The sequence below is a fragment of the Columba livia genome, chromosome 19, assembly GCF_036013475.1.
Source record: "Columba livia isolate bColLiv1 breed racing homer chromosome 19, bColLiv1.pat.W.v2, whole genome shotgun sequence".
Taxonomy (NCBI): Eukaryota; Metazoa; Chordata; class Aves; order Columbiformes; family Columbidae; genus Columba; species Columba livia.
In genome coordinates, this window is record NC_088620.1 from 3,771,534 (window position 1) to 3,784,095 (window position 12,562).

At 52.0% G+C, this 12,562-nt stretch overlaps 1 protein-coding gene across 8 annotated transcripts in view; it reads right to left on the minus strand.

The window, feature by feature from the left end:
* Positions 1 to 12,562, minus strand: part of ADAMTSL2 (ADAMTS like 2) — a 58,483-nt gene that overhangs the window by 19,416 nt on the left and 26,505 nt on the right. For 3 of the 8 annotated variants that reach the window (XM_065035668.1, XM_065035669.1, XM_065035665.1), the window contains exons 1-5: positions 4,607 to 4,952; positions 3,009 to 3,120; positions 1,863 to 2,005; positions 1,173 to 1,248; positions 672 to 774 (exon numbers count right to left, since the gene is read on the minus strand). In XM_065035668.1, coding sequence (XP_064891740.1) covers positions 672 to 774; positions 1,173 to 1,248; positions 1,863 to 2,005; positions 3,009 to 3,119 — 433 coding nt within the window. In that variant the 5' untranslated portion in view covers position 3,120; positions 4,607 to 4,952. Of the gene's footprint in view, positions 1 to 671; positions 1,044 to 1,172; positions 1,249 to 1,862; positions 2,006 to 3,008; positions 3,121 to 4,606; positions 4,954 to 12,562 lie in introns of those variants that run through there. The other 5 variants (XM_065035670.1, XM_065035666.1, XM_065035667.1 and 2 more) reach the window with 4 other exon arrangements.

Sequence of the window (12,562 nt, forward strand, 5' to 3'; positions counted from 1 at the left end):
TTAATTTAACATAGATATATTGATATAACATACATACACAAGGAAGACTATATTCAAAACCCTAGTAGCTTAACCAGCGCTCAGGAGCCTCCTCCTCAGGAGAAGGGTCCTGGGCTCCCAACAGCTTTAAAAATCGGTCATGATTTTTGTTTAATGCCTGATGTTGACATGAGTTAGGTGCCTAAAAATAAACTAAAATCTCGGTCTCTGACTCCTACGTTATTTCTGAGCTGCTCACCCCAGCTGACCAAGCTGACTGACTGCATCTTGGTGACATTTGGCAGAGCACATGAAGGGTGTGGGAGTGAGCAAATGTCACCAAAAATGCAACACGGCCAGTAATGGCCCCAGCTCAAAGGACACTTGTGAGCCAGACTCTTCCTGCCAGCACTGTGCATCACCTCGTGCTCTCACATCCTCCTCCACACTTTCAGCTCTCTGGTCCTCAGGAGCTGCAACCAACACAGGCAACAGCTATGAATTGATGTTATTTTCTTTTCAAGCTACCCTGCAGCTGCAAAATGCACCTTTGAACTTAAGAGACAGTTGATTGTGTCTCTGAAAAATCACTTTAAAACATCAGAGGAGGAGCCTTCCTGCGGGCTATAGCATCATAACTATCAAAATATTTTGGCTAAGCATTATGAAGCACACAAAGAATGTCTTGTTACCAGGATATAAAGGTTTCCATTGATATGTTTTGCCGTTATACACATGGGAATTAAATGATGAACACTGCTCCTCTCGAAAGCTCCTTCCGTTTGCAGGGCACTCCTAGAATGGGATACATTAATATCCTGATGAAAACAAAACGCAGGAAAGGTTTCTGGCATGTCTCAAACAAAAGCAAGGAGTGTTTCCTTTGCCTGCCCTGTCCAGAGCTGCATCCTCCTCCCACTGCAGGGATGGCTGAAGAACCCCCCTGGGAGATGGTGCAAGAACCACCCGCTTGGTTTTGTGGCCCCCAGAGCAGGCAAAAAGCCCAATGCCCAACACAATGGTGACGGGCATCAAAGAAGGAAAATCCAATTGCTCGGAGGGGCAACAGAGTGACAGCTACAGGACAAGTGGTGTCACCTCTCTGAGGGGCCCACAAATGCCACCACACAAAGCAAGCATGAATTTCTACATTTTGTACCAAGTGTTCCCGATGAGAAAAAGGATATCCTTACTTGGACTTTGCAGAGCTGGTATCTTTTGGATGTTCCAGTGCAAGTTTTATTAGCCAGCCCACTCACTGACTTTCTTCTGAATAAAGAAATGATGGTTAGACAGGGGTCAAACCTTTCATTTCCCTTTTAAAAATATATTTGTCCCCTGCCTCTATGTAGCAAAGCCACACAGAGACCTATCACAGTCTCACTGGAGTTGATAGCAAAGGTCTCTCTGGCTTTGTTACCTGCAGCATCAACTATGACAGCATCCTAGGAGATATCATGGGGACAAGGTTTGGAAGGTGTCGTCTAGCAACGACACAGCCTGGAGAAGGTGGAGCCACGCACAGAGCAGCTGGGATCAGTGGGTCCCCAACCAACCCTGCACCACAGTGTCCTCACTGCTGTGCCCAGAAGCCTCGAGAACAGAGTTGCACTAAAATTTCTGCCCATCCGCACTAATCTCTGCAGGAGAAACTTGAGGGCCAGCACAGGAATAGTTTGGCTGGTCCTCCTGGCAGGGTTGCCCAGGGCACAGCATCCTCAGAGACACACTTACCCTTCTGCACAAGCAGGTTTGCTAGACAACATCTTTTCACTAGTGCTTATCTGCTGAGTGACAACCTCCTGAACCAAGTCTACCCTCCAGCAAGCTGGAGCTGCCCCGAGCCCGGCCGGCGGGTGCCGTAGCTCCGGCGGGTGCTGTACCTCTGCCGCAGGCAGTGCCGCTCCTGGGACTTCACACCTCCCCCGCAGGTCCTGGTACACGCCGTCCACTTGGTCCACTCTCCCCACCAGTGTGCGGTGACGTCTGCCCCATCCTCCAGGCTGTTGGAGCTCTGCGCCAGGTCCTGTGTGAAGCACCGGGCAGGTTGGGAGGAGAAGCAACGTCAGCATCTGCACTGCAGAGCCCAAGGGCATCCCCTGGCCAGCCTGCCCTGAACAAACAGGGCACTTCTTTCTCCAGCTGAGGTCAAGCCTGAGATTTCCATCTTGCAAGAAACCCTGCATTTTTCCAATTGTGTTTCCATTACAAATTGGAATGAAATGGCAATATTTGGGATTCCTCGGGAAAGGAAATGCTCATTGTTTCACTCAGTTGGCAAAACTAAGCTCTCAAACAACCCTAAGCTCTCCAAATCTTTTGGTGCTCTCTGACTTTTGCTCCACAGTGAATTCAGGGAGCTAAAGAGCTTGTTGCAGCCAAAAGTTTCACTGAAAGCTTCAGCAGACCCTTGCAAAACCACTCTGCAGCGGGAGAGCGTGCCAGTGTATGCTAGCAGGCTGGAAGAGCCCTTGTGCTCCCTTTGCAAGTGCCACCAGGTTTGTCACTTCAGGAGGGTCCTTGACACCCCATCTCCCACCCCTTGGCCACCGCAGGCAGCAGTGTGACAATGCAGAAGGCAAAGGAGCTGCTCCACCAGCAGTGTCACCACCACTTGTGCTCAGTGCAGTGTTCACAACCCTTCACAAGGGGCACAGAACGTCCTGGGGAGTTCCAGCTACTGCTCATTGCAGGGGCAGGATCCAGAATCACCTGCTGGTTAGGGGGTTTCTATTAATTCTGCATTTACTGGGAAAGGGAGAATACCGTTCCATGCAAAATAAATGAAAGCTCCGGACACTGAGAAAAGGAACAGTGCTGATCCAAGAGCACAGCATGGTCTTTCAGAGCCTTGGAAGCGATCCACTCGTGCTCTTAGCCATGGATGGTACAGCTCAGGTTAAGCCCGGACTAAGGAGCTAAGTCGAGTCACATCCCTGCACTTTCTGGAGACCTGACGCATGCACAGACCAGTCCTGAAAGTCCCAGGGGTTCCCCACCCCAGACCCCCAGCAAAGCAACACCCTTACCTGAGCTATCACAAAGACAACGTTGCCCACGAGGAGAAGGGCCAGGGTGCCTTTCAGCTGGGATTGCACGCTGACGGAGATGCTGCTCCACCTCCACTTAGATATCTTCATCCTAGAAAGTGATCAAACACCATGCTAAGCAAAGCTTCCATCCAGCCCCACTGCCCCTCAAGAGCAGGGGCTGCTTTGCAGCCTGAGTTGTGCAGCATGTGTCTTCTCCAGCATTCCTGCTCAGCTAAGTGACACCAGCCACCAGTGACTGCAAGGGCTTGATCCTGAAGTTATATTTAATTAGTAGAAGCATTAACATGGTACAGGTTCACATCCCATCTCTGTTGCTATCTTCCAAACCACAACCCTGCACTGGTTCCCAGTGGCTGCACCTGATACCACTGGTGAGAGCTGGGGCTCCAAGCCTGTCTTGGTAGAGAACGTGGCTTACATCAAAGCAAGCATTGCATGAGAAGCAGCAAGTAAGAAGTGTCTTTGGACCTACAGAGCAGTGCATTTAAATATCCCCATTTACAGAACTGTTCCGAAAAGAACAAGATGAAAGGCTTCATATACAAAAAAAAAAAAAAGCAATTAACAGCCATTATTATTCCTTTTTTATTTGTTCCACTCTAATTCCCACCAATTCCCAGGGAAGAAGCCTTTTCTTATAGAAAAGAAACCACCCACAATTAAAGAGCAGAAATGAAGTATCCCAAGTGTAAGCCTTTCATCTCTTTCTCCATCTGCCTCATGAAAGAGAATAACCTAGAATGGCATTTTCTTAAATAAAAATCCAGCTCAAAACCACAATACATTTTATTGTGAACCTCACTGCAAGAGCCAGAAAGGAGCAGGTTTCAGGAAATCATGCTTCCAGGCAATCAAAGCAGTTCATGTCTGTAAGGAAGAGGGGAAAAAATATTCTCCCTTAAGCTAATTTCCCTTGAAAAGTAACGAGACAGTATCTTTGGGAAGCAGGGAGGTGGGAGAGTGGCTACTCCTCGGGGTAGGGGGCAGGACTGCAGACCTGCAACATAAAAGAGCCCCCTTCCTACCCTTTTTTCTTCTTGGAAGGGCTTTTGTGGCAGCTTTGGAAATGCAGAATTGCTGGCAATGCCAGCACAACTTTGGTATCTGGCTTACAGAAATTACCAGAGGGCTTCCAGGTCCCCAACTCTGCTTTGCAATCACCCCAGGGTAGAGGTCCAGCATGCAAAAGACACTTTCCAAGAGGCAGATCCATTGATTAATGGAAGCCCAGAGCGCTTGGCTGGGGATCCTGGGGACAGGTGGCTGAGACTTGCCTTACACTTGGTTTTCATTAAGGCTTCCAGACACTTCTGACTCAAAGCCAATAACAGAGCTCGCTCAGAGTTTATCCTAGAGTCGCTCAGAGCTGCATGCTTAAATAGAAGAAAAATTAAAGCCGGCGCGGGGCGGGAGGGGGGAAATGTCGCCGACAAGCATCGCGGAGCTGGTAGCGGAGGGAGCCCCGACAGAGCCCGCAGCCCGGCCGGAGGGGGATCCCGGAGCGGCGGCGGGGGGACGATCCGCCCCGGGCAGCGCTGCCGGGGCTCGGGGAGCGGGGCCGGGACGAGCCGTACCTGGAGGCGGCTGGGCCGGGCGGGGCGATGCTCCGGGGCCGGGCGGTAGCGGCGCGGAGCAGCAGCAGGAGGAGCGGCGGCGGCTCCAGACGTTCCCTCCCTCCTTCTCCCTCTCCGACTTCAAAGGGCAGCCAAAAGCGCCGGGGCTTCGAGCGAGGAGGAGCCGCCGCAGTGGCTCCCCCCAGCCCGCGCCGGCCGCTCTTATAGCGGCGAAGGGGGAGGTGGAGAAGCAGGGGGGGGGAAAAAGCGGGCGGAATTCACACCTCTCGGCCCGGGATGCCCCCACCCCGGTTAACCCCTCGCCTCCCCCGGCGCCGGCTCCGCGGCCGCCAGCCGGTTTCCTGCGGCGAGGCCGGGGGGGCACAGGCGGGGGGAGCCGCACGCATGCGTCCCCGCCGCCCGCCCGGCACATGCAGCTCCGAGGTTCCCCCGGGCATCGCCCCCCGGGAGATGCTGCACGGCACCGGTACCTGCTGCCTCCAGCCCTCCCAACCTCGTCGGCACAGAGCGAGGTGGCCAAAACCCTCCGCATCCTGCCCCTGGAAGTGCAGGGAGAGCTGGCTGGGAACGGGCTGCCGGGTTTTTAATTGCACTTTCTGCTGAAAAAGAATTCAAATCTCTGTGATCTTGTGCTTTCAGTGTCATTTGCTAAGGTGCCGCATCGGTCATGCTGCTTGAAACACTTTTCTGCCACGCAGGAGAACAGTGGTGCTCAAAAAATTGCATTTGGTGCACATGAAAGGCCATTTTGGATGAGAACAGTCCCCCTGGCTCAGCAGTAGCTATGCATGTATTGTATCTGGTATCTGTGTGTGTGTGTGCCAGAGAGAAAATCCTATGGCATAAAGACGGACACAGTCATACAGTAAATGTAACCTATATACAATATGCATGGTCTGTTCTCTGTGGTTTTACACCTAAAATATGGTTGCTGAGACACCTCACCTACATGGTGACACATGTTCCTACGCGTTCCTTAGCACATCTCCCCTGCGCACACGCTGGTGACATCCCAGCAGCTTTGAGCAGCCCACCTGAACCATTTCCTCTATCACTAACCTTCCTCTGGTGCTTTAGCACAGACCTCTCCTCCTTCCCCTCTAGAATTGTCCCACACAGGGCAAAATCAGCGCTCCCAGCACTGGGTCTGCACCCAAGGCGATCACTGCAGTTTATAGTGGTTATTGCCACCGGCTGCTCCTGGCCCTCGATGGTGACTTTCAGCCCCATCACCATTTGCCATGTGCCAGGAGCCTCGGGGTGTGCGCCCACCCTGCCGTGGGGCACGGATCCCTGCACAGCTCCCAGCACCCTGCCCAAATTGCTGCGTGTCCGTGGTGGTGTTAATTTGGAGCCAGTCCTCCCAGGGATGGCTGCGTGAAGCTGAGCAGAGAATCTGTCCCAAAAAATTTACATGGGAAATGAAGTCTCCTTTTCTGTTTGGCTAAATGTCTGCCAGCCTGTTTTAATTTACCCAGCTAGGTTGATTTGCAACTTTCAATTTTCCATCGGTTGGCTGTGACCAGGACACTGGGAAAATTTAGCACTTGAGTTCACCCAACTACTGCATTTCAAAATATCCCAGCCGAGACATGCAGGAGAAAAACCCTTTCCGTTTCGGAACAACCAGGAGGGAAAAGTCTGAACACGAGAGGTTTTAAAAGCATCAAAATATTTCACATTGAAAATGCCAGAGCAGCCTGTGTCCATGCGAGCCCGTGTCCTCCCCGTGCTCCTGCTGTCCCCAGGGTTTGGCAGGAGGTCACACCCCAGGAGACCCCATCCCTGGGTGACCCCGAACCCTGTCCTGCCACAGGGATGCCCATGGGAGGACCAAGGAGGGTGGGGGAAGGTTGTCCCCGAGGCAAGCACTGGAGGAGCCAGCAGCAGGCGAGACACATTTGGTTTCTGTGCTTCACCAAAAGTTCATCAAAGCCAAAGGACTTTTTTTTTTTTAATGAAACAGTTGAGATGACTCAGCGGTTTCTGACGCAATCCCCGTTTCATCGGAAAATTCCTAACCAGCTCCTAGTGGCAACCGATTGCTCCCATAAATCACGCAGTGTTATCCCTGGCCGCAGCAGCGCGGCTTACGCAGCCCCGGCCCGTCCTCGTGAAATCAGCAGGAGCGATGCCATTGCCTCGATGGGAGCACAAACAGCCCAAAAAACAAAATGCACCGGAGACCAGATCCAAAACACGAGCCTCTGTCCAGCTTCACATTGGCCAAACCCCACGGCTCCGAAGTGGGGCTGGACCAACCCCAGCTCCCCCCACCCCAAAACCCCCGGGGCCAGTGTTGCCCCCAAAACCCCGGGGCCGCGGGTGCTTCTGTCAAGGCTGCCGGCAGGTACGGCATTAATCACCAACAGCCAGGCTCAGATGACAAGAGTTTTTTATCTCCCAGTTTTTGGCATAAGTGTTAGAAATGATTTGCAGATGTTATTTACTGCTTTTGGGCTTGGAGTAAATCGAGACAAGATGCACCTGCATGGACAGCGAGAGGCTTTCCCACCCAGGGACGGTCACTGAGGGCTCATACTGGACTTTCCCAGGGAAATGTAGGATTTGGGCGAGGGTCCCTGAAACAGCCCTGGTCCCCGCATCCCACATTTCGGCAGCCCTGGCACCACGCATCCCCCTCCCAGTACCACACAAGGAGGCTCAGAGCCACCGGCACAGTGCCTGTCCCCACAGTGACGTGGGGCTGGTGGGCTCTTACCCCGACATCCTCCCCAAGGGATACACGGCAGCCGTCCGGCAGGCAGCTGCCAGGCTTTCCATCCCAAACCGGGGCCGTGTGTAATTCAGAGCGCAAATAAAAGGAGCGACAGACACTCCAAAATAACCTCTTCCAGCCGGGGAAGAGTCGCCGGCGACTGGCTGCTGGTTTGGCCAGAGAAGCGCCTGCAGAGGAAAGGAGTTTCCATGGCTGCGATCAGTTCCACAAAGTGCTGGGCTGGGCACTGTCACTGCTCAGCGGGAGCCGAGGCTGCTCAGCCCAGCACAGACACGCTGCACTTGCAGGATCGGGCCCTCTCTCACCTTGGAGGGGTCAGGGGGTCCCTTTCTTAGGTAGAGGGATCTCTGTCTGTAACCTGGAGCAGAGAATGATGGCAAGCTTCAACCCACGCACACCAGCCATCTTGCTGTGGTCCCCACCATGGGACACCTTCCCACCCCAAGCTCAAGAGCCAGAACCCCAAGTACGTCCCTAGAGCAGGTTCTCCATGAACGATGCACAACAGGACTCAGTGAACCACAAGCATGGGCTGCAGCATTCCAGCACCACTTGCCCAGCAAAATTCACCCTTTTCTGGCTCAGCCCTTGTGCCAACACAGCAGATGGGACAGTTCTGCCACAACCAGCCCCACCAAAACGCCTGCTCAGATCCAGGAGAGCTGGGCTGGAGGAGAAGCAGGAGCGTGGTCTGGACCCCCAGCAGCTTCGTCTTTGCTCGGGGGCAAGGCAGGTAACCGATTTTCTTATATTTTAAAGCTGCCTACAGAAGTGACCTATTTGTTCAACACTTCTGCACAACTACACGCATTATTTCCAGGTGAGCCCAATGTGGCATGGGCAGATTTAAGCCAGACACAGAGCGGATGAGGTCCCTGCACGGCCAGGACATTGCCAGGGGAATCAAAAAGCAGTAAAGTCTCCAAAAAAAGGCCCTGGCAGCCAGCCCTACGTTCTTCTCAAGAGCTGTGGGCATGGCCTACCACTGGGTAGCTAAAACAAGCAAGAAGAGACCAAAAAACATGTCCTTTGGAGACAGTCCTGGTCCCTTGCAGAGTGACCTACGGCGCAGTGTTGGGCAAGGCGCTTCATGTCTGCGTGCCTCCACGCCATGTGGATGGCAGTGATTTATATCATGTTAGCGTGAGGGTTTCATCCATGGAGATTTGCAAAACGTTGAGTCAAACTGAACAAGCCAAAGCCACCAAGCTGCTCTCACCATCAGATTCCTATTAAAAAATATCTCTGGGCAGTCTGAAAGCCACAAGCGACCACAGTGACCCCAGGTAGAGCCATGGCCATAGAGTTTCAATGGCTTTAAAAGACTCTTTTTTTTTCTCTCCAGATTTCTTTCACTTTGATCTTATCTGCTCCCAAAGAGTACACGTACCTGGAGCTTCCAGACAAGTCATGCTTGGTTCAAAATTTTAGCTATATAAAGATTAAAAACAAAATAAAGTACAAAGCCTTTTCCTTTAAAGGAATGAGTCTGACATAGAAGTTGTGCAGTATTGTGCTGAGGGACATCAGCTATGCAGCATTGCCAACCACAGGCATTCAGAACTCATGAGTCAGACTCCCCAAAACCCTAAGACTGGTTTCATTCCCTTCTGGATTTTGAGCCTTGAAGCATCACAACTTCAAGCCTTTCTCTTCAAAAAATGCCATTTTTGACCAACGGGGTGAGAGCTGAGACCTTCATATCATTACTGTGCTCCACGAGTAAGGACTGTAAAAAAGACAAAACAAAACACAAAACTAAACACCATGAAACAAGCAATAAACCCCTGCGCTGCCCCCCTGAATTTGGCGGCAGGGTGGACACCCCGAGACACCACAGAGGGTACGAGCAATGGAAACCTGGTGACAAGAGAAGAGATGTCCTCACCATTGACCATGGTAATGGGCCACAAGAGGGTGGAGGAGAAGGGAAGGGTGAAAAAAACCCTAAGGCAGTAAGAATTGAGGATACCTGTGAGGAATATGCATAATAGATTTATCCAACAGGGAGACAGGAAGAGGGAATTTTTTTAAGGGCAAGTATTCAGCCAAAGCTGCCTAAAATGGGGCCAGGCCTTGCAGAGAATGGATATTTTAAGTGGCAATTTATTCCACTAATAAAACCAGGAGGCTGCAGGTGCTTTGGCAGGGCTGCGGCCAGAGCGGGCGAGAGCTGCAGCTGATCAGAGTGAAGGGGCTGCGGCACAGCTGGTGGCTCCGCATTTATTGGGCTCCTGTTCCCCCGTGCCAGGGCTCGGGTATGGATTTCAGCTCTGCAGAAAGCCCGACCCACACCGGCATCTCGGGCAGCGGCTCTGATCGCAGGCTGCGGTAGGTGCCGAGAGGATTTTATCCAGATGCTGCAGCCATCCCTGCTCCAGCTGGGCAGGGAAGGGCTCGCACCCATGGGCTGCTCGGCGCTTGCGCCAGGTCCTTTCGCACTAGGGGGTTTCTTGATCAACTTCCTAAAGCAGAGAGGCGAGAAGACAAGAAATCTTTGCGAGCTGGATGGTGCTGTGCTGCTCCCATTGCTCAGCGCTCCGCGGGGCTGACCGTGCTGCTCCAGAGCCACAGTTCCTGCGCAATGCCCTGCTGGAACCAGGCCATGTCCAGCTTCTCTAGTCCAGAGTCAGTGTTGTAGAGATGAAAAATCAAGACTCTGAAGTAAGGAAAGTGGTAAATACCACTTTGCAGTAAGCACTGAATTGCAGCTCACATCAGCACTTGTATTGCAGGATGGAAAGCACATGGAGAAGCTGCAACCTTGACTCTCTATTTTAGTGTCACTACCACCATTATTTCCAACCTGGCAGTAACCAGGGACACACGATACAGTCTACACCACACACAGATGAAAGATCATCCTATACTTATCCCAAGGAGAATACACTCTCAATACTCTCACTTGGCACAGATCCCTCATCCTCTGTTCCAGTATATACCACTTCCAAACTATCACTCTCATATTAAAAATAAAACTATCTATGTCTCTCTCCTTTACTGCAGTGTCTGAGTTGAAAGGGTAGAAGTACTTAGAGAAAGTCATGGTTAATGTTACCCTGGAAGGATCCAGGACGGCATACCAGAACCTGGTTTTGGCATCTGGGAACGACTTTTCAGCCATATATATCACCGTTCCTGCGTGCACGCTGGTCCACACAAAATTAGCCCTGTGGAATGTGGATTTAAAATTCGCTTTCCATAAGTACTTAAATGCAGGAGCTAAAATTTGCTCTTTCTCCATTTCCTACCTGTTTCGGAGAGAAGGAACAAAATCCTGGCCCTTTGTTATTTGGGTTCCTTCCCAGGAAGGTTTGCAAAGCCCATGTCTAGCACTGCGGTTTGTTTGCAGCCTGAACAAAGACCTTTTAAGCAGCAGCTCCCGACAGGAGCTCGCCACCTGCCTGCCTCTTGCCTCGCAGTTTATTTTGGGGTCTCTTTTTCAATAATCACTGGAACACATGTGCAAACCAGTGTGGGTTTTGTTTTGTTTTGGGTTTTTTTTCCTCTATGCCTACAGCGCTGGCTGCAAACCAAATGCCGGCCCAGGGTATGCAGCTGGGAGAGAAGAAAAAAGAAGGAAAAACCCAACAACCTGTGGAATGTTTTCTTGCTCCTGAGAGCTCCAACACTTCCCTGCTCAGGGGAGCGCTCGCCACAGCTGGCACTTGCTGCATCCAGCAGCCAACGGGGTTTCCTTTCCAGTGGACTCCAGCTGGATTTTGGGCAAAGGATGGGGATGAGGGGGTTGTATTTAACAACTGCTTGATCATATTTTTCAGCTGATGCCCTTTGGCTTGTTGCACAACCACCACCTTTGCGTGTCCTTGCAAACGGTGGCTTGTTGCATAACTGCCATGTCCTTGCAAATGGTCCCAGGACGGCGAGGGAGGATGCTTTGCACCCAGACATCGAAGCTTCTCCTCACCAACAAATTCTGAGCTCTGTTTTCACCTCTCTGACACCAAACTCATGACAAAAAAGCAGGGAAGACAGTTTGCTTAGCCAGGAAAGCAGAGTAGCTTGTGTAACCATCTATCCCAAACCCCACTCAAAATCCTTCCACAGACAAGCCCAGCCGTACAGCACACAGCAGCCCCAAGCACCTCTTCTGTCCAAGCAGTTCATTCAAGAACAATATGGAATAACAGATGTGTCTGAGGATATGTGATAGAAAAGCAACAGGGCACTTCGGGGTGTGCTGGCACTCGGCTCCCCTTCCTGCTCAGGGCTGGACATGTGGGGAGAAGCAAAGAATTTATGTGCTGGCTTGGAGGGATTAATTTTCATGGTTGGTAGGGACACCAGAATTTTTCACTATTTATCAGCAGACATTCAGTTTTGCAAGGACTTGTAGTAAGTTTATGGCTTGTCCAGGCAGGAGAGTGGCTGGAGAGGTGGTGTGGGCAGCGTGGAGCCCCCAGGCTCTGCGGAGGGATGCTGCCTGCAGCCAGCCAGGGAACGTGGATGGTCCCAATGTCAGGCAAAACCAGGAGCCCTATCCAGCTCATCTCAGCTGTGCCCTGGAAGGCTTTCTCAGCACAGCCCTCTTGGGTCAGTGCTTTCAGGCTGACGTGCCATTCTGACCGCACACACAACGCCCCCGCGCTCCCCTTCCCGGAGCCCTTCAGACTTAGCTGGAGTGGTTTAAAGAGCATTTTTCCTCCGTGCATGCCTGCCTTTCCACCGGACCCCCTCTCGGGGGACATGGGAGCCCATCCGGCCTCAGAAATAGATGGTGGCTCATATCACAGCTCGCAGCCTCCTCCCCAAACCCGCAACCACAAAGGCTGTTGCTTAAGCATAACATTCCTGCTCCCTGCGTCCCGGGAACAGCTGTACCAAAAAGATGCCGAGAATCCCTGCGAGGCTCCAAGGAAAAGATATTAAACCAGGAGGGAAGCAGCAGTGATATAATAAAAACTCATAATAAAAGAGAGAAGCCACTGAGTGGATTAGCAGCCCAAATGCCGCTTGGCTTTTGGTCTCCTTTTCCTCCAGCTTTTCTGCGCTGCACGGTGATCTGCTCAAATTCCTCCACCTCAGCTCCTGAATTTCAGACACATCTCCTGGAGGTGTCCACACTGCAAAGCCTGAGGGCATGGCTGAGAAACTTAACTGTACCCAAGCGCATGGGAAGGCACGTACGCATGTGTAGCAGGTGTTAGACGCTGTATCACACAAGCTCCCAAATCCTGTGCTCCACTCGAGCAGAG